Consider the following 22,911-nt stretch of genomic DNA (forward strand, 5'->3'; position numbering starts at 1 on the left):
ATGAATTATTGTTGTTTGAGGCGTTTCTCGCATTGTTCGACCGCCGAGTTTCCAGCACCGCTCGCGAACAAAAGACTTTTTCGCAATTCAAAACGCACGCTCTCGTTTCATTTACTCTTTTGCGCTCTTTCGACTGGTGCATTTTCAGCTTCGCGCGGTATTAAATAATACAGACTTGTTCCACTTTCAGTTTTTGTGATTTACTTTTCGAAAGTTCGACCAGAAAACAATTTACATTTCGCTGTAATCGCTCTGATTATTTCAACAAGAACAACGCTATGAAATAATTTATTTGACGTAAGTTCAATAAAATTGAACACAATGGCAACAATTTTACCGTTGACAGCTTCGTAGGGGACCATAAACAAGCGGGCGGTCGGACACAAACCATTGAGTAAACGAGTCTCGCAGGAACGCTGTTTAGAGCCGATAATAACGTGTAATGAATGTAAACGTTACCCCTTCGTCGCGACGCGGAACGGAAAACTGTTATCGCCGGCTCGCACGCGCGCGGGCGGGCTGCGGGGCGTGGGGCGGCCGCCATGGGGAAATTATGATGCTGTAACGAGGCTACACACGCGAAAATGATGTATTGCCGCATCATTTTGTATAAGCACGTAGGAAAATTAAAACATTATTACTTTTTTGCCTTAACATTCTTGTTTTAGATCTTTAGAAAAATTAAATATTGTCAGTGTTCAAAAGGACTTTCGCATTCTATCTATTGCCGCTAAATTTAATTTACTATCCCCACTGCCAACCCCCCACCTACGTTTGTATATAGAATATAGGTACATATATGGCATTGGAGGACGTGTTGATAGCTTTATGACTGGCGTGGCGGGACATAATCGAGCCGAGCGAACATACCGTGGCCAGATAACGCGATTGTGTGTAATAAACGGAACGCAATTGCAATCCTATTAGACATATGGCTGAGCCGATATTGATACATGACGCTACGAGGCTTCGCATTAGATTGTGCCGGCACATGCCTGACTCCCAAATTGATTAACGTCTGTACGGCTACGTCTTATGATCAGATTATATTGCTAAACTATATTGTCAATTTAATATTCTAACTTATTGCTAATTTCTTTTAAGACACAGTATTGGTTTTTATGTTTATTAAAAAACTAAAATTACCGATAAAATTGAATCAAAGATATTTTTGCTTTTATTTTTAAAGAGTTATAACAATAATATTTTTTGTATGATAGGTGTGATATCGGCGGGCGTGAGCGTGCCCGTGCAGATCCCGTCTCAAGGGCCGGACCTCGCGTCGAACTACTGGGGCCGGCTTCAGTGATCTCAGCTATTCGGGTTCCCGCATCGACTGCTCTCGATGGCTGAGAACCCGAACATACCGGAGTCTCCATCTAGCGGAGAGATAGCGCACAACTACGCCGACTCCCATTTGTCTATGACCGCCGCGCTCAACATGACAGCCGGACACGACGCCGGCGCCGCCCTGGCGGGAGACTTGCAGCACGAGCAGAACTCCGTGTCGTAAGTGTTTAGTGTTTCAGACTCTATCGTTATTACACGCAATATAAACCCAGTGATTTCTTTTCTCGCAACGTTTAAATGGTGCAAATTATAATTTGTGTAATAGGTTTCAAATCTATAATAATACCAGTTAATTGTAAGAAGCAACTGATGATGTTCAAACCTAGCAGTAAGTCATAAAATCAAGTACAAGGAAACATGTTGCGTACAGCCATATTAAATAATACGTTTCTGATAATTATTTGCTTACAATAATGTAAATAAAACGATTAGCTTCGTATTTCCTTGTGTATGGTTGATAGATTTTAAAGCAATTGTAAATATAGTTAAGCGCCATCTATTGTTGAGTAGGAAAAGTTTCCATGGCAATTGTCCGACGTGTTTGGAGTGAAAATGAATGTAAATCGTTTGTGCCAACGTTTGTAATAATTGAGTGTTACACCCTTAGCAAGCACAACCCTTTTATTTCTTTGATCTATGCAATGGGGGTGAGAAATATTAATGCTGCAGGGAAACGTGGCGAAGCTTCGTTATGGCGATTTGTCGGCGACGCCGCGTCCCTACTGTCAATCATGTTTATATTTCTTGTATAATGTACTAATTGATGTATTTGCAATTTTATTATGGCACATTACTTTCGATACTATTTATGTTATTTATTATAAATACTAAAGAGATCAATATTGCTGTGATTAAGTAGTTTTATTTTTACTGAAGATATTCAAAGGAATTTGTAAATATATCTTTTAAGTGTTTGGATATAGAGAATTGTATTAATTTCGTGGATTGTAAATTGTAAATTTGTCAAATAAATTAATTTGATACACACTGATCTCTAAATGGATAGGTCTTTAAGAAATTAGTTCCGAAAACGCCTGTTACTAGCAGTTCAATTGTTAGTTCCAATTATGACCACCGTCATCACCGCTACCATCAGCGCCAAAAAGGAAACAGACAGGCATAAATACTATAGCCTGTCCATGTATAGAGATCAGTGTATCTACGTTTATAATGCTGGTTTCACAGCATAAATGTACAACTGCAATGGTATGCAATACGACGGCGTAGAAATGTATGTAATAAGTGTAAAATAAATTATTAATCGATTGTAAGATGCATATAGAATGAGGAGATTACAGTGAAAATTATTAATAAATATTGCATTAACCATACTATTTTTTTTATCTTCCTAAAAGTCACAAAAAATCTTCCAGAGTTTATCATACTAATATTATAAAGACAAAAATTTGTATGGATGGGTACTACGTATTTCAAGTAAAATTTGACACATGTAGAAAATACTACTTAGTATGTTTTCTTTAAATTTGACGGACGAAGTCGCGAGCAAAAGCTAATAGAAGTATAAGTATGAGGGGAATATCTTCTAAAATCCATAACACTAATTCATAACTCAATTTGACATAAATGAACACTCGACTGTATTTAAATACAATACAACAATGAAGGGACAATATCTCGCCAACAGATGGCGTGACGCAATATGCAACTTTATTGTACAAATCTTGGACCCTAAATTTATTTGCCAGTGAAGTTAACTATATTTTGGGCGGTATATATTAATTTTGCGTGTTATACGAACGCTGTGTGGCAAATGCACCCCTAGTTTTAAGGGAGGGTGGAACACAATGGGATGGGATTAAATGTGTTGTAGGCATTATACTGATCTAAACTTTGTCGGGGACATTGACATATACAGAGTGATTCATTTACTACAAATACCTACATTATAGAGATGAAATCAATTAAAATTTAATGAAATTAGGAACAAAAAATCCAAATTATAGTATTACTCTACAAAAAACATACGATATGGTAAACAGATTCATAAATTATGAATAACATTAGAAAAATTAAAGTATAGTAGAAACTAAAAATCTAAAACAAATCACAAAGGAGAATTTTAATTAAAATTCAACATTTTTTTAATGATTCGTAATTAAAATCACCCTGTATAATACAATAAAGGAATTCTATCTTAAACAGACAAATATTGAATAGAAAACTTCCCTTACCAATTGTACTGATTATCGACGCTTATAATTGGTTTAGATTAAGTCCCCTTCGTGTGATTTCAATTTGTTAATCTTCAATACAACCGCTTCTATACAATGGTCAGTAACAGATGTACTGAAAACACTGGAATTGAATATTATTTATATAAATAAAAATAGGTTCTCACTGACGAAAAATCTTGTTCTACTGTCTATGATACTATCATTGAATTATAAAATAACATGTTTTAATTCAAAACTCAACATTATCAACAAAGTAAAATTTTACTATGTAATACTTTTCGCATGAATCGCAAAGGATGTAATTTATTCCTCAATTTATTGAGAAAATACATTATTAAAATTTTACATAGACGCAAAATTATGCAAATACATATTTTCTGTCATTTAAAATTATATTGAAACAGCATTTAATTAAAAATGACATTTATTAATTGCATTACATATATTAAAATTGATTATAATGACTTTTTCCTAAGTACAAGATAGGCTCAGACTAGGTTTTTTTTACAAAAAGGCAAAACATTTCTAAAACTATTGCGGCTTTATATAAATAAAACATTACATAACATTGGAGAATCCATATCTTTAAAAACTATCTGTCTATCTATCTCACTCTATATAAAAAAGAGACAACAATATATTTTTAAACAATAAATGGAAATTAACTTATATAAAAATTGCTTACATAAAAAGAGAAACGTAACGTAACATCTATTATTACTTCAAAAAACTATTAAAAAGGTAAACTTAATTATTTTTATGGTTGAGTTGGAATTAACATGTAATTGAAAGTGTAAAATTGCGAAATATATTTTTTTAAGAATAATTAAAGCCAATATTAGATGCATCACAATATATTTTTTTAACCTTTTTCAAGTTTTAATTAATAATAATGCTATCACAAGTGTGTCATTAAAATATTCAATTGGAGAATTTTGTCATTTTAATTATTTCTTACGATAACAATGGAGTATTTTCGGTCTGCTCACGCGCTGACATGGCTGGTCTTCGAGAAATATTGCGGTATCTGAAATAGAAAACATACATTAAATTAGATTAAAATCATTAAAATTTTCAACCAAATTTTAATGTTGAATGATGATTCATTTTTTAATGCATGATTTACATATATTACATAGTGAAAAGTAATTCCCAATAACACGTCCTTTTTAACAATAGAAATGTAGTTTTATCTTGGATCAAATTAGTATATTTTTAAGGTCAACGCACATTATTCCAACTCTAAATGGTGTACGCGTAGACTGCAAGAGAACACATTAGCATTAATAACAGAGCGAACTAGAAAGAGATATGTATTATCTTCTAGATATCTTCTATCCTTACCTTCTGTCAATGCCGTACATGTGCGGCAGGCTCGGTCTGACGCTGCGCGGCGGCGGGGGGAAGGGCGGCTTGTTTCTGTTCTGGTAGTGTTGGAAGAGGAAGCCGCTGGTCGCCAGAGACAACCAGAGGAGTGTAATCAGGGCATCTGCCAATAGGGAGATAGTGGTAAGATGTTTGAATAAAGTGGAATCGATTTAAATAAGAATTTTAGGTTCATTCATTTCAAAAACCATTCGGCACATATGCTGGTCTTCCGTTGTAACCATATATGTGTAGATCTAATCCATCTTCCAATTTTCATAAAAGTAAAATTTTCGATAGATGGATGATGTTCGTTACTTTGTAGTCTAAACGGTAAGCCGGTAAGTCTTAATCTTGATGAAATTTGACATAGATGTAGAGGACAGTCTGGAAGACTGATAGACTTTTGATTCCGGTAATAGTTACGGTTCCCATGGGATAGATTAGAAAGTTAAGATGGATGTTTGTTAGAAGGTATTTTCAGAATAGTTTCTATGTAGTAATAATTTGTACAAAGAACACATAGGCTACATTTTTTAATGCAATCGCGGGTAAAAGCTAGTTCGTATTACAAATAGTACCTGGCCATTGAAACGGCGGCGCAAGTACCGCATTATAGAAGTTGGGCACGACAGCTCTGCGCACTGTGTTAATCATTATGTACTTCAAATTGGACCCTACGTAGTAGTCGATAGGGTATAAAGTCGCGTACGCGCCGAGGATTGCACAGCACAAGATGTTTGATAGAAACGTCGTAGAGAGCAGGATTAGGGATGTTATCGACATTATTAAAATAAATAAAGTCCAAAAGTTAAATTCAACCTCGAGTACTTTAAAACCACCTGAAATCATTTAATGTGTTAATAACGCATATATAACAAACATATTTAGATTTAATTATTGTAACTTTTCATTTCAAAATAACCAGACATAACGTCTGAAGGTAGAAACAGAAACTAAATTTAAGAAAAAAAACTCGATATTAAAATCATTTTAATTCCTACCCCTAATTTCATTGGAGCAACGGTTTTTAAAAGAGATCTATGATTAACTGTAATCGTTAATTAAACATTTACCTGGAAGTCCAAAATAAATGAACGCAGCGAACAGAAATCCTAAATTCAATGTAGATAATAAAACAGCAAAAACAGGAATTCCATAGAACCACCAAAACAACAGCCAAATGAAGCCAAAACAAACACCTGATAATATAGCTGCACCTAAGAGAGCTGAAAAAATAACAATTAGGCGCTAGTTATACACCATTTTCACTGAACGATTAGCCGCGTGCGACTGGAACTTCAGCAGTCGCGTCCTCGCAATTAACCTTCCGAGTTTTTTAGCAAAAATATATTACATGTTTGTTTATGAATCAAAAAGTACAGTCACTTCTTAGCAGTGACCTATAAAAGCGAAAACCGCTTGAACATCTTTGTCGCTAATTATCTATAAATATAATGAAATTGGAGTTTGTTTGTAATATCAAAAGAAAAATTCCAGATTTCGGATGTAGATGTATTTGCGATTGCGATGATAACGAAAACCGCATTTTTTTTTTTCTGTTTGTCTGTCCGCAAGCCACGTTTGTTCCGGATAATCTCCGAAATGGCTGGGCCAATTTCGACCGGACTTTCACTGAAAGGTAGCTGACATAGACATGCATATTATAGGCTACTTTTATCTTAATATTGCGGACAACAGATCGTTGTAACGATAATATTAAACATTAGTTAATCATTCTATATCTTACCCGGTCGTTCCAATTCCGCAATCAGCGATATAAGTATGTAAGTGATAATCACACCGCTGACTAAACCAATCAGAAACATTTCAGTCTTAAAGAACCGATGTCCGAAATAGCATACAAATATACCGAAGAACAGCAGAGAGGCACATAGTAGCTGAGAGAAGACATCATCTAAAAACATTTATACAGTAAACTAATTTAAAATGCTGATAATAATAAAAGTAAAAACTTGATAGAAGGTAATAAATCACATGACTAAATAACAAGTATGGATGAGCGTTGAATTTCATTATTTTTTAAAAGAAAATATTGTAATTTGGCAGCATTTAGAGAATAGTAACAATTTTAAACACATCAAAACTCTTGTAGAAACTAAAAAAATCGTATTATCAAAGTACACCTTACCAAGCAGTTCGCAATCGTCGTCGAGTGGTGAACAAGCGTAGCTGTATGTAGGCACGTACACGGAATATGCACTACTGTTTAGCGCACTGTACGCGACGGCAACGTATATGGCGCCGGTGCCGGGATACGCGCTCAGCATACGACGCATACTCCATTTTGTGTGAGGTACCTGGTAGAAATTGTTATCAGGACACCCATGTAGATTTTTGAATTTATATCGTTTAATAATAGTTTAAGATTTATGTTATCGGCTGTATTTCCGATTGATAAAAATTCTCGAAGATCCAAAAAGTACCCTTACAATTTTGGAGTCGCATGTCCTTTCAAACTAATAGCCTCTACTGCTAGATGGAACAGTCAAGCCCGGCTAAAATCGCGCGGTTGGTTGCAAGTAGGCTAAATCCGTCGTTTTATTTAAGAATTTGTACTCAATTTCTGATGTTAAATTCCATCAATAATATAGCCTAGTTGATCTATTTATATTTTATTTTATTATTTTCTATCATATTTTTAATTTAAAACATATACATAGATTAATAATAATAACATATAATTATAACAAGACTAGAAAAAAATAATCGCCAACCACATTTTTGATCATAAATCAGTAATATTCTAGATAAAAATTTAATGAACACTGTAATCGCAATACTGCATAAACAAATCGCTGGTCATTTATTACAATGAAAGGCGAGTGGGAGGCAGTAACTCCGGATTACATCCTCCTTTAATGCGCAGGAGTCGAGTGGCCAGTAGCGGAAGTCAGTAACCATTCTAAACTTGGCCTGTTTTAAATTGAAACGGCCTAAGACATGGCAATGATAGGCTAATGAACCGTCTCGTCTTATTGGGACTTTAAGCGTAGGTTTCCACTGGCATAGAGTCATATTGTCTCTCTTCTATATGCAATATTGACGCTACGAAAATCTGTAATTCACTAGTTTCGTAGATTTCGCAAATCTACGAAATATTATTATGACATTTCTAAATTGATATATTTCTGTAGGTTATCAACAGTCACGTTCAAATCATCATCATCATCATCATCATCATCATCATCATCATCATCATCATAATTGACTGAACATCACTAAGGGACTCAGAGCCTACACTAAGTTAGGGTGACTACGCTTTATTCAACCACGCTAGCCAAGTGCGGGTCGGTTGACTTCACATATATTTTTGAATTTCTTCGCCGATATGTGCTGGTTATATCACGATGTTTTCATCACCGTAAGAACGGCTGGTAAATTGAATGAAATTCTAAAAATCGAAAATGACATTGATACTCGTACATGGCGGGATTCGAACCCAGGATCTATGGATTATAGTGTTTAAACCAACCAAAGATAAACATACATAAATACAAGAGAAAAGTATACTCCAAGTTAAAATAAATCACTTTTGGGTCAAAGAGATATCTATACTATTATAATAAAGCGTAAACACACACTTCTTTGTTGCCTAAGATGTCAGCAATTATAGAATATTTATGAATATGAATAATTCTTTTTGTAATGAAAAGACCTACACTTACGTCATGCTTTAGGCTATATAATTTCTCACCAGTAAACAGGGGGTTAATATTTTGGATAAAAACTCTAATGTGGGAAAGAGACCATAAGTTGCTGCCAACATCAAAAAAGCAAAATTGCCATAGTAAGGTAATTGGTATTTTGACAATTGCAATTGATTATTTTACACATGTAAACAATAAAATATCATTTTCATAAGTTTATGCGGATGGAATCGCAGGGGAACAGCTAGTACAATATAAAAGGTCCAGCGTAAAAACAGGTTTTGAGGTTTTTATTAAAATTTATCTCTCATTTTAAGTGTAACTATCAGTCACCAACTGGTTTTGTTGAGTTTAAAATATTTTTTATAATGTAGTAATGTTTAAGACAGCAACTTGCTCAATTTAACCTTGAATTATAAACACCTAAATCCAAAGAAATAAAAGTTAATGATAACTAGTGAATACAATATTCATTTTATTTACATCTCTAAGGAATTGTAAATAAAATTATGAGGTATGCTAGCTTTCATCCGAGACTCCGTCGGCATGGAATAAAAAAATGAATAGCCTATGTGTTCTACAAGACTATCCTCTACATCTATACCAAATTTCATCGAAATCCGTTCAGCCGTTTAGGCTACAAACATCCATCCATCTAAACTTTCGCATTTATAATATTAGTAAGAAGTATGAAGTATGACTATTTAATAGAAAGTCTACAGTTATAATGAATTTTGCATGTGACTGTCCGAGCAGAATTAAAAAAAAATAGTAATATAAGCCTATGTAACTCGGCAATAATGTAGCTTTCTAATAATTAAACAATTTTTCAGATTGGTCCAGTAGTTTTTGAGTTTATTAATTACATACAAAAATACAAATCTTACCACTTTATAATATTGAGGATAGAAAGTTTTGAAGTTTAGATTTCAAACACTCTCTCAACATTAGAATGTTCCATAGAGTTATGCTATATTTATTATTGTTAAAAAATATAAGTTCACTAGTACAAATGTCAAATTACTAGTTTAAATTTAATCAAATTAATAAATAACTTGGTACTTACAATTTCAGCATTATCTGTAATATTTTCCAACGTTAACATACTCTTTATTCCTTCAAAGTAAACATCTGATTTGAAATTCCTCTCTTCTATGTACATCAAATAAAATACCACATTGACATCATTTATAGCAGTACAAGTTATATCGGAGGAATCTCTTGCTGACGCTGCTTCAACAAGGACATAGTCATTGGTGTATGATGTATGCATGGAAGGTGATGTTAACGGTTGGAATTCCATATTACAACCACCAGGTATCGGATCTAAATATAATTTAATATTGAGTTTCATTTTAAAAGTTAAACCTTCAAATAATCTTTGCCTATGAAATGTAGAAATGTTTATAAATCTCTATCAGCGGTCATATCTGAATCCACTCTTTTCTTAAGCATATCCTCTTTCATACAATCCAGCCATACTTTCAGTGGTTCACTATATCGGTGAGTTCATTTGATTGGTTGTGTATTTGATACACAATATAAAAAGTTAATACCAAGGTAAGGTGTATGGTATTATTTTTAATTTAATTTAAGCACACCACCTTGATATTCAGTATCTGTTATTTTATAAATTAAGTGTCAATAAATAGACAATTAACTTGAAGCATTTTATGTATTAAATCTATTTTCATAGTTCATCTTATCCTCATTCCTGGTGTAGATTTCATCTCACCTAATCTATGTATGGTTCTACACAAACTTGTTTCTAGTAAAGTTATCTAAAATAGTCTATAATACATACCTGTGAGTCCATAGCCATGTACTACAATATATAGCTTAATATCAACTGAATTCTGATTGGAGACATAAAATTTGTCCAACGGTGGCTTCACAGTACTATACAATCCAACATTTGTACCATAAACTGATGAAGTTTTTGTTAATGTATTATTATATACAGTAACATTATAATAGTGACTATGCACTTGGAATATTATAAATGATATTGATTTTGTAACATTTACAAAACTAACTTGTAGAGTTGATGATGCATTTAGATTAACAAATTCTCCGAATAGTTCTTTATTTGTTAAACTGGTTGTTTTATTCAAAGGTATGGTTAATGTTACATCTGAAAAAAATATTTAAACCTCTTTTGTAGTTTCACAAAAATTATTAAGGAAATAATTACTTTTGTACACTGCAACTTTATTCAAGAGGTAACAAACTGGTGTTTGTTCAGTGGAAAAACCCAGTTAATTAAAAATATATTAAAAAAGTAGGTACTCACTTTGTGTTTTAACCCCCACAACACACACAAACAAGAATATAACGAATTTTAAATAATTATTAGAACCAGACCCCATTTTGAAGTACAATCTTAAGATTAAAAATAATCATATCACTTATAGCACTATGTAAAAAGCAAGTTTTGTATAATTATGGCCATTAACTGTCACATATATCAGCTGTTTGTTTTGACAGATTCAAAATCCATGAAAATCGGCACAACCTACGGAACGTTAAAGCACTCTAACCAATATGAACTTAGAGAGATAAGTTTATAGGTGGAAAGAATTTTGCCTTCATAATCACTTTAATGAACTTATTGGAAGCTGATAAGAATAATTAAACAAAGTACAGAACAGATAAATTGTAAAGTTAAGTTCAAAACAGTTCACTCAGAAGTAGAAGGAACGAGAACGAGTGAACAAGAACCAGAATGAATGGTCGGAACAAACTGGGTGAATTAGAGTGAGATGGGAAATAGTACAAAACACTAAGAATGAGCGGGATAGATGATTGTGTACTTGTTGGTTGTCAGCAGTTTTCATCGTAAAAATAAATATGTCATTTCGTTTTTGCATGTTTTCATTGCTTAAAATTGAATAAACATTACTCAGTAAATCAGTAACAGCCTAAAATAAGTTGTTTTACAAATCGATACAGTGAAATGAGCAAATAAGTTGGTAAACGTAATAACTTGTGACGTGACCGACTTTGTAAGTATCTCGATATCGATTCCCTTGTTGGCCGCTAGAGCGCACTCACGTCTAATTCTAAATATGGCGGCACGATCAATGAAGTAGTAGTGTGTAGTGAAGTCTAGTGTAAAAAATTGAAATGTTCGAGGTCTGTGTTAGTTTTGTGTATGGTATGAACCAATAAATGGGCCATGGGAAGAGGCCAGGAATTATTAGATGCCGCGCGCGAAGGCGATAGATGGACTGTAGAGAAAATTCTCGGTCAAATAACTAAAAGGAGTGGTCCGTTTACAAGGTAAGTGCTATTCATGTTTTGCAAATTAAGATTAAAATAAAGGATTTATTTAGGTTTAATGGTTTCTACCTTTGCTCATTATAACACAATGAATGAATTATACGGACCTTTGACTAGTATTTGGATACATGAGCGTCCTAAACTGCATTTATTTATAATGTTTACTGTAATATCGTATAACTGAAGATAGAAAGATAAGAATCGTTATTAACTTCCTTAGTTTTTCTAACTTTAAAATCCATATTAAATCCTTAAGGCCTTAAAATTATAAATACAAGGAGACTAATTTAGTTCTGAGTTTCTATGTAGATTGCAAACTATATTTGCAAATAAATGAACGATTATAAAAAAAAAGAATAAAATCGTTCCATTCTAGTAAAGTAACGTTTAGCTGTTAAATTTTATATGTAGGTAATCATTTGAAGTATGTTTACTGTTTTCCTTATGGAACAAAATTATATTGCTGAATATGGTACTTTTTTAATTCCCATGAAATCGTGTTAAATAAGGTCGATATAAGAACAATGAAAAGAATGTTTTTTTTTACATTCAATATGTTGTTTCTGATGATGAATGCCTTTATCAATGCAAAAGTAAGAACAATGATTTATGAGTTTTTTAATACGTCACATTCACATTATTCACATTGCTCTGTGCCTTAAGGTTCATTTTCACTACGCCTTTTTTTAGGATGTTTTAAATGGTTTAATTTCCAGCTTTCGTTTGACCTCCATTTTATAATGAACCTAATGTACATTTAAATAAGGTTTATTTTCATAATTGACCTGTAAAATATTTTATGATACAAAACCACTATTTTGAATTGAATAACGATTTAATTCTAATTAATATCATTTAATTATATTAATTTAAAATATCCAATACATAGAAAAAAAAACTTTAAGATATATGGATAAATAGGTTTTTTGCGTACAAACTAAGTTTTTAACTTTAGAATAAACACCTTTATTATTGGGCTAATTACAAAGTAAATTTAACATTTTTAAAGTTACTAAAGTGATAAAATTATTACCAAAGTCGTGAAGTCATGAAAATGAGAAACGGTCATAACTTATCTATTTAAGGAAGTTGGGATAACTCAACCATAAAAGTGAAGTGCTTGGACTCTTGCCAGACGGCAATCGATGTTAAGGTGCGTTGAACTTTTCTCTGTCTGTTCACACCTTTATCCTAGTCACCCATATAGCGGGATGGTGCAGACTGCACTCGACACACGTCGTTTGCGTAAATTAATATGGGTGAAACGTCTTGCAGGCATTCTGCGAATTCATTAATTGGTCTATGACACCGCAATTGGAATAGACAATTGAGCGGTGAGCACGTATTTCATACTATTACGAGGTATCTTTAGCTGTAACAAATTATTTGCTCTTAAAATGTTTCGATAAAGAATGTGTACTGAGTTTTTAATGTTCATTTAAAGCCCCTTAGTGAAGATAAACCGTTAAGCAACTCATCATCTTTCTCTTTATCCTACTCCCGTAGGGTCGGTGCAACAGATTTTTGTTCTTTACATCTCTATCATACGTCATCTGTCATCACTCCCTCTTTGATCATGTTACCTTTCGCGCAATCCATCCATTTCTTCCTAGGTCTACCTTTACCTGTGCAGGGACGTATCCAGGACAGTCAGGTCCAGACCCCCATGCCCCCCTTGCATGGTCATGACCCCCCCTGCTGGTTGGTCAAGAGCTAGACAAAATATATTTTTTTCAAGCTCTTGACTTGACCACGACTTTGTGACCCTCCCTGGCGCTAAAGCTGGATCCGCCCTTGTACCTGTGTACACGTATAGCTAACGTTCTCCTTGTAATATGCGATTCATCTCTCCTCATAACATGAAATTCCATGAACCGTTTAACGTACGTGTAATACTAAAGATCTGCTCCTCGACACGAAAAAGGTGTAATTCATCAAATTTTACGTCGAAGTTAAACGATTTTGTTTTATTTGCAACGCAATTTACTGAGCCTCGATCTTGTCTACCTGCAACTTAAAGTGATAAGATTTTCTCGTCACGTGTAATTTACTTTATTAGCTTTTGACCTCTATGAAGGTCACATCAGGCTGCCTTATTAGTCGTGTTTTATCCACTCGCTTCCTAACTCGACTCGTAGCTCGTAGTTTACAATTAGTGGTCGGTAATTCCAATTTGCACAAAATGCTAATTTTGTTGTGTTTACTCATTGATGTTTTAACTATGGTCATTATGTCTACACTTTTTTATAAAGGGGAAGAATTTATGTTTTTGTACATTCTTGTGAGTAAATTCAACCACTTGACCGTTTTAATTTAGTCGTAATCAATTCAAAAGTTGTATTACTACTGAGTAATAAAGGATAGCTTTGTTATACTTGTTGTTTTGTCCGTGACTTCGTCTGCGCGAAATTAAAAAAAACTTGGAGCAGAATATATCCATCGTTTTATTGAGCCGTTCTTAAGATGTCTTTAAACATCTATCTATCAAGACTTTAGTAATTATATTATTAGTAAGTAATATATATAACTGATATTGTATTCATTTATATTATAATATAACTGATATTGTATTCATTTTTATAAATAAATGTATAGCGTGGACGGAACCCTAATTGTATATTAACGGTTAATTAACTTTTTAATTCGTAGAAACCTAAAATTACACAACTTACGTCATAAAATAATAAAATTATGAAAAACATAATGAGTAACCGTAAATGACAAGTATTTTATATTGTTTACCTTACAGGGTATTTCGTTCTAAAAATAGGATTTTACGGATTTTTATGAAAGTACCACTACTAAATGGGTGTTGATTTTACGTATAACTATACAGTATAACAAAGTCTCTGACTCTGTTTGTCTCTGTATGCTTAGATTTTTAAAACTACAACCGTTTTTGATGCATTTTTTAGATGCATAGAGTGGTTCAAGAGGGAGGTTTTTGTGTACATTTATAAGATAGTGGGGCGATATTGATAATTTTAAATGTGATGTCGCAAATAACCACATTTTCGTATCAGCTTGGACCCGTGCGAATCCGGAAGGGGACGCTAGTCAATAATAAGTATTTAACGTACACTATATCGAAATCATTACCTCAAAGTACTTAGAACTTTGTAGGCAACAGTTTGTAATATGACACGTGTGGCCTAAATTTCATCGCTTGATTATCAAGAGAATTTTTTTCACGCATCACAGCACAGGCCTTTGCCATATGTTTTGTACGAATGTTGTACGGATTCAATACTCAGTTAATGCTATTAATTTGTTGACATGACACACTGGTTGATTGAGTCTCATAGCTTAGCGAAACATGTTATCTCAATTTTCTCCAATGGAATGAAAGGGATAGGCATTTAACAGTGGTAGAGCTCGTTTTAATATTTTCGCACGAATAGGTCGTCTCGCCCAGTACAATACCACGACCACATAGAAGAAAGGCGTAAATTGTGTGGAAGCCTGCGTTTTGTCCGATGAGTAATGTGCCGGAGACCTAATTTTAGTCCCTTTCCTCCTTTTCCTTTTCTTATAAGGAAAGGATGGGAGGGATAGTGGATTTGATGGTAGGAGTTGCATAGGAAGGGTAATATCCTCTTTATGTGCGTCTCCCCTTCTGCCAATAAGGGTAGGCGACGCATCTGCGATTGCGGATGTCTGTCAGCAGCGGTCGCTTCGCCATCTTGACGGATTCAATTGGTCGCTTGCTCGTTTGCCACCTTATGATATAAAAATGTGTTCTATGTATCTATCAATGGAAACGCACGATTTTGAGCTTATATTAAATATGTTCACATGTCAGTGTAAATAAGTAGCGTAATAGCAGTTTATTTTGCAAGCGTAGGTCAGATAACGGTAAGTGTCTACTGCGGGTGGTCATTAGAACACTTTTTGTTACCTACCTATAACACTTGTAACAATATTATGTTAAGCATCTTCCCTCTATTGTTTGACATTTCGAGTGTTTGTCTATTGTTGTCGAAGACTACTTTTTGCCCGCGTCTTTGTTCGCGCGGAATTAAAATTTTTAGTAACCAATGCGTTGTTGCAAACTGCTCTAGATAAATACGAAATAACAAACATCTAATTGTCTAAACTTACACATTTATTATATTAATATTTTAGTAAGATTTTATTTGGTATGTTATTCTGGACAACTCGAAATGTTACCAAAGACTTTTGTCGCTAAAACTCGTTAAAAATATATGGAATAAATGTTTTGTACAACCGTTTTCCTAGAATTTAAACAGGCACTCCCATAACAGGTCGTCTTCTTATCTGCATATTTAATCAGTACCTAGATAAAAAAAACACGCGGACGCATTAACTTTATGCTCAATTTTGACATGTAACATGTACAGAAATGATTTTGCCTTACAATAATATTATTACAAGTTTCTATAAATATAGCATCACGTTTCGTAGTTCTCCAAAAATATATTTCATGCTGCTTTCAGACGCAATGCTGAAATGAACAAAGTTACGACAAATTTTTCGTTTTTTCGTCAATAGAGTAATATCGAAATGATAATTTGAACTACGAAGTAGTACTGAGCGTCGGTGGCTCAGATATTTAAGCACTTAACTTGTAATTTACAGGTCTTGGGTTCGAATCCCGCCATGTACCAATGTCGAGTCGAAATTTATATATATATACATATTTTACCCGACGTTCTTACGGTGAAGGAAAACATCGTAATGCAACCTGCACATGTCAGCTAAGAAAGTCAAAGATATGTGTGAAGTGAGCTGGTGATGATAATTGTGAACTACGAATATTTGCTAATTCTAAAATCGATAAGAAAGGGCAGTATCACTGTCTATGGTTAAGGGTTAGGTTTACATTAAGGTTTTAACTTAATTAACGTTAAATTTATTTCTGAGACACGCAATAGTAGGTCGAGTTTGAGCGATCGGTGTAAAATTTGCATTGTGTCGTTCTGGGAACTAGTTCAAGCAGGCTCGCATTATGCTACCATTGTGTTCAAACAACTGCCATTCTCTAATTAATAAACTACAGCTTTGACTTGAATTCTGAAACTGTTGCGATTAATTGCTAAAGTAAAACAATTATGTCGAATGTTTTTGCATGTATTTGATATTCGCTTTATTGATTTGAATTACTTTACTTGCTTGATATTGGAATGTAAGGTAAATGATTACAAATTACAGCGTTATTTTATACACGGTTAGTTTAAATTCGGTCCCAAAACACGATTCAGTTAAGGGTTCAGGTTTGTTTTTGAATTGATCGAGGATCGGCATAATTGTCTGATAGTATTCAAAATTTCGCGCCTAAATACGTATCATTTCCTACGGTTAACATGTGCACATCAAAGCGGTCGACGATCTGCCGACCCAGATATCGTCGGAGGATGAAATGTGATCCGAACGTACGATGGAAGTAGAAATAATGCGTTCTATCGCTGACGCCAATGTCTACAATCTACATTCATATTTCACGAAATTTAGTAAATTTAATAAAAATATAGCCTATGTTACTCAGTAATTACATAGCTTTTTAATAGTACAAAAATTTTGAAATCGGTCCAGTAGATTTTGTGTTATTTCTTATTTCAATACATACAAAAAAAGCTAATATTTTGTCTTTATAATATTAGTATAGGTTAAGCTCTTCCCTTAAAAAAAATAAATTAACGGTCCGAATGTAGATAATATTATCTTGAGAATTAGGATGTGCGATACAATTACGTCTGGCCGAAACAACAGTTAAGGTGCAAAAAATATACCGCAATGTAATAATGGTTTAAGCAAAGCAACGTGCTCCTATGATTCACTCGAAACGCTTGAGTGTCCGTAACTTAGTCACTAACGAACACCGCAAAGCACAGTTCGCTTTCCTGCAAATATTTCTAAACGATATTTGATCGGAGAGTGAATGATAATTGTACAAATCATTCAGTTCAGCTTTAAATGTTTCATTCGTTCGTTACCTATAAGGTGTTGTGAATTGGTGTGTGAAATGAAATTTAAAATACCCTATATTGATAGTGAGAATGGTCTATTTTGGATTTTAAAGTTGAAACTGGGGTAAGTGGAGAAACAAATCGTTTGTAAAATTTATTTAATAGTTTTATTTTATTTATAATATAACTAGCTGTTCCCGTGCGGCTTCATCCACATTAAAATTATAAAAAAAATATTTTATTGTTTACATTTGTCAAATTATCAATAGCAAATGTCAAAATGACATGACATGACAAACCTTGGCAATTTCGCTTTCTTGATGTTGGCAGCAACTTATGGTCTCTTTCCCACATTAGGGCTTTTATCTAAAATATTTACCCTCTAAGTTTAATGGCGTGAAAATATATAGCCTAAAGCGTGACGTAACTGTAGGGCTTTTTATTAAAAAAAAGAATTATTCTAAAATATGCTGTAATTGCTGACATCTTAGGCAACAAAGAAGTGTGTGTTTAAGCTTTATTATAATAGTATAGAAGTATAGATTAGTTGAAATTAAATTAAAAATTCACGGACTTTTTTATTAAAAAAATAATCACCATACATTTAATTCTTTCGTCTTTGCAAACGTTTAATAATTTATGTTAAAAATCGTAAGTTTCGCTGAGGACTATAGAAATCAGATTTGGGTCGATAAGCTCCTCATTATATTCTACTTGAAAACTCTTATAAAGTGGGTCAAACATTTGGCCTATTATTCTAAGTTAAGTCTTTTCACACGATTCTGTCTTGTACTAAACAACAAGATTACGTGTTAAAAATTAAACTAAACATAGTGTGAACAAGCCTTATAAAATGTTATCAAACATGGTGCTGGAAGCATGGCCCATTGTTCGTCCTTAATACAAGTACGTGCAAGTATAGACATTCGATTGTTTGGGTGGCTTAAAATGTATGCGTTGTATTGTAAATAAAAATATTAGTTGTAAAACTTTGAGGTCAAAACGTTAGGGCTCATTGTATTTTTCACACATTTATTGCAATTTATTATACTAGCGCTTTAAAAGGCTACATATCATACTACATACTTAAATTATAAATGCGAAAGTTTAGACGGATGGATGTTTGTTAGAGTTTGTAGCTTAAACGGGTGAACAGATTCCTATGAAATTTGGTAGACATGTAGAGGACGTTCTAGAAAAACACATAGGGCACTTGCTTTTGTTTTTATTTAATTCCACGCATACGATTTCGCGGGCGAAAGCTAGTCTTTAAATAGATGTTGATAGCCAAAATAAAGTGAGATACTTGGAAGTTGGTTTTCCCTTTGCTACGAGGAAACCTGTTTTAAATACTGTCGTCATTTGAGACATAGTGCATACTATAAAGTGATCGATGAAAATTTTGTTATTCGTAAAATACGATTTATTAAAGTTTATTTGATTACCAGTACTAGTAATTTCACTCGGTTTTACCCATTGTCAACTCCTAATGCGTCATATAGAAGTGTTATTTTGCTTGAATGTTTATGAAGTGTTTGTTATCTATTCATTAGCTTTCGAATTTAATTTACCGATGAAATTAAATGCGTCGATATTCATTTCCTTGGACCACTTTGATTATCTAATCTATTATGTATGCGACAATCTTATCGTAGGATGTCAGCTAAACACAATTAGTAAGAAGTGGGGACGGGATTGTTGTATTGTTCGTGTGTCCATTTTTTTAATATTCCCAAACCTGTTGTAAGCGTACCTATGAGTCACTGGACTAGTGTTGTTTATACATTCAATAAGAGAGGTCGAGATTTAATATGTCTAAGGACAGTGGAGATTCTCGGTGTGTTAGTGAAGAATGCACAGTAAAATGTTGTGGAAGAAATTTAGCATTCAATGTGAGCGATGTGAAAGTACAAATACAAAGGAACTGGATTAAAACTAAGAAGTTTACAGCTAAGATGTTTGATATTGATAGGTGAGATTTTGACCAAACACTTTTTTAGACATCTTTGGAAACAGAATCAGTTTTCAGTCTTATAGGATTTAATGATTTGCTCAATTTTATCTCGTCATTTTCACGCTGCTTAGAATACGTTTTTAAACTTCCGTATAATTTAGATATATTAGATGTTACACGTTAGTCTAAAATCGTTATACTAAAATTATAAAGATTTGTATTTATGTATGTATTGAACTAAATCAAAATCTACTGGGCCGATTTCAAAATTTATTTCACCATTTAAAAGATACGTCATCAGTGAGTAACATTAGAGATTTTTATTCTCATAAAAAAACACAGTGTAACATAGGCTATGTTTTTTAATTTCACGCAGACGAAGTCGCGAGCTACAACTAGTTAAATATAACTTGAGACCATATTACAAGCAATACGGAGTAATATATTCAGTGTTCTTTGGACGCCCACTGGACAGTAATTTCCCTATGACTCACGAAGATGGGTTTCTATACCAAAATTGTTCCTTGGATGTTAAGCATTTATTTCTTGAAACAACAAGATAGCAATGGTTTTACCCGTCTGTCTCAAGAGTGTTTGTCTTTCGTGCGTATGTATGTAACAGTAAGGAGCCTAAAGAAATGAATCGATTTTAAGGAGTTAGGTGTTATTCGATTCGTATTCTTCCCCGGATTGTCATAAGACACACATATAGTCGAGTTTACTATTTAATTACATACAGTTTACGTTTGCTTTTCTACAATGGAGGCCAACTCTTAAATGGACTTGTAGTGTTGTCGAACTTATGTGGTATAGATATAAGAATCAATTTCGCTTGCTTTTTTGGTCGTAAACAATAGTGTTTTCGTCCTTAGTGGTATTGTTTATAACTTTAAAAAAGATCAATAGAATTCATTCGGTTACTTGATTACGTTTCTAAGAAATATTACACAATGGTAATTACATTGTTCCTCTGGAATTCTCTTGATGCTGATGACTGAATAGGGCAATTAAATTCCTCATTTTCAATGCAGTTATTGTCTAACTTACGTGGTATGAAAAATTGTGGTCACTTATTTATAGTTAATTTTTTGTAAAAGTACATAGTGTTATTAAACCCTTCTAATTAATAATAAATATTTTCTCTATCTACGCTATTTTTCCTTTATTAAGGAATTATTAATATAATTAACAGATATGCTTTTGGATATTTAAGAGTTCTCTTTTATTGTTCTGCTTCAACACCGCAATATAATATTTATGCCGTTTTGCTAAAAATATAAAAAAAGGTAAATGAGATTTCTAATGTGCTAAACCTTCTAAGAAATATACCTTTGTCGGCTTACTTTGATCCCCTCTGCTTGTTGATTACTTTTTCTCAATATTTCTACACCTATTATTACGTAGAAATAATTATTATTTAAAATGGCAAAAACTTTAAAACTATTGTGCATATTTTAAACTATTTTACTACTAGCTTTCACCCGCGACTCCGTCCTTTCATGTGTTCTTCCATACTATGCTCTACATCTATACCGAATTTCATCCAGATTCGTTCAGTCGTTTATATGTAGATAGTCTAGAAGGAAACATAGGCTATTCACTTTTTTTTAATTCCAAGCGGAAGGAGTCGCGAGCGAAAGCTAGTAAATAATAAACTCATCTACGCTGTTCTAATCTAGTCAACCTCAAGTATTTGCACAATCTTATCAGTCTTATGGCTGCATTAGTATGCTCTAGACTAGACTTTTGTGTATAGACCAGCCGCGGTATGATTATCAGTACCAATAATTTAGTTAATTAAAATAATTTGAAATCTACGATAACAAATGTACTTAATAGTTACTAGGAATAAAAACCAATTCGGACAAGGGTATAAATAACGTAATTCCGAAATATGAATTTGATAGGTTTTTCTCTTTTTTTAAGAAAATAAGAGTTATTAGTGTGTGGGTGTGGTCCTTTTCTTTCTTCTAGAACTTACATCTTACTTTAGCGACCTTGTTTATTAACTTATTATTTAACCGATACGACAATTTTACTATAAATAAAAATGAAAACATGACCGTGACTCAAAAATGTATTGTGGTAAGGATTTACGCAAATCCATGACTAAGCGAATACCTTTTTGTCCCTACGAATCCATATAATATCCAAATTACATATGAATTTAACTTGTTTGCGGTTGCTACTTTATGAATATTAATTTAGTAATGAACCAACACACGTTAGGAAGAAGGTAAGGAGTAAAATGTTAGCATGGTATTGGCATGTTACGAGGAGGGATGAATTGCATATAACAAGGAGAACGTTATGAGTGTGGAAGGGTACAACGGTAGAGGTAGACATAGAAAGAGGTGGATGGATTGCGTGAAAGGTGACATGATCAAGAAGGAAGTGATTACTGAGATGACGGAGATGAGTTATGTGGAGGACAAAAACCTCTGAGCGATCTTATCGACATTGCAATTTTTCTTTAGAGCGGGCGCACGCCTTTGACTAAACTATCGCACACAGTCGTGCGATTGTCGATTTTTCGCAGCCAATTCAACTGTTTAGTTGTACAACTAAAAATCGAGTAGTGTGCGAACCTCCAAATAAGTTCATAGGAATTAAAGTGCGACTAAACAGTTGTGCGATAGTTTGGACACATGTGTACGCGCGCTCTAAGTGTTCACAATTTTCTCACTTTAGTCTTTCGTCTGTTCTACCAAATATTTACAAATGTGTGGTAAATATTATCGTATCGTAAATATATTTTGAAGTAAAATGTTTATTGTTTGTTCGACCGAGCATCGACTTTAAATATACACCAGCTTTATTGTCCAAGGTGCTTTGAGCCGCAGGACATAATTGATAACACTGACGCGTAATCTATCTTGAGAACGTAATCGCCAACCTTGTTGTTTTATTTATTTAGGAGTTTAAAATTATTGTATAACTTATATCTTTTACACTTTATACTGCTTTGTACATTCTAAGTGCGTAAGTAAAAAGTAACGGTAGTAAGTCTGGTTCTTTCTCGATTATGCAATATGAAAATATATCTCAGAGCTGCGCTATAATCCGTTGACACAGCTGAATTATAATCCGGTAACGATCATTAATTTAAATGAAAATGTACTTTAACTGTGAAGAATAAAGTTCGTTTTTGAATTTCATTACATGTT

At 33.4% G+C, this 22,911-nt stretch overlaps 3 protein-coding genes across 4 annotated transcripts in view; 2 read left to right on the forward strand and 1 right to left on the reverse strand.

The window, feature by feature from the left end:
- The window catches only part of LOC106105353 (paired box protein Pax-6), a 40,112-nt gene extending 37,467 nt beyond the window's left edge, over positions 1-2,645 (forward strand). Inside the window, exon 10 of the mRNA XM_013285644.1 lies at positions 1,221-2,645. Within this exon, the coding sequence (XP_013141098.1) occupies positions 1,221-1,309 (89 nt within the window). The 3' untranslated portion in view covers positions 1,310-2,645. The remainder of the gene's footprint in view (positions 1-1,220) is intronic.
- Positions 2,646-4,470: 1,825 nt separating this feature from the next.
- LOC106105427 (transmembrane 7 superfamily member 3-like) lies at positions 4,471-11,239 on the reverse strand. The gene is made up of 9 exons (XM_013285722.1): positions 10,875-11,239; positions 10,386-10,715; positions 9,648-9,907; positions 7,063-7,231; positions 6,661-6,828; positions 5,987-6,139; positions 5,492-5,752; positions 4,890-5,034; positions 4,471-4,572 (listed from the first exon to the last, which is right to left on the reverse strand). The coding sequence occupies exons 1-9, from the start codon at positions 10,948-10,950 to the stop codon at positions 4,500-4,502; spliced, it is 1,635 nt and encodes a 544-aa protein (XP_013141176.1). The 5' UTR covers positions 10,951-11,239; the 3' UTR covers positions 4,471-4,499.
- Positions 11,240-11,598: 359 nt separating this feature from the next.
- Positions 11,599-22,911, forward strand: part of LOC106105426 (ankyrin repeat and SAM domain-containing protein 1A-like) — a 74,832-nt gene continuing 63,519 nt past the window's right edge. Inside the window, exon 1 of one of the 2 annotated variants that reach the window (XM_013285720.1) lies at positions 11,599-11,863. In XM_013285720.1, coding sequence (XP_013141174.1) covers positions 11,760-11,863 — 104 coding nt within the window. In that variant the 5' untranslated portion in view covers positions 11,599-11,759. Of the gene's footprint in view, positions 11,864-17,721; positions 17,915-22,911 lie in introns of those variants that run through there. The other variant, XM_013285721.1, reaches the window with a different exon arrangement.

This window comes from Papilio polytes, unplaced genomic scaffold, assembly GCF_000836215.1.
Source record: "Papilio polytes unplaced genomic scaffold, Ppol_1.0 DF822845.1, whole genome shotgun sequence".
Lineage (NCBI taxonomy): Eukaryota > Metazoa > Arthropoda > Insecta > Lepidoptera > Papilionidae > Papilio > Papilio polytes.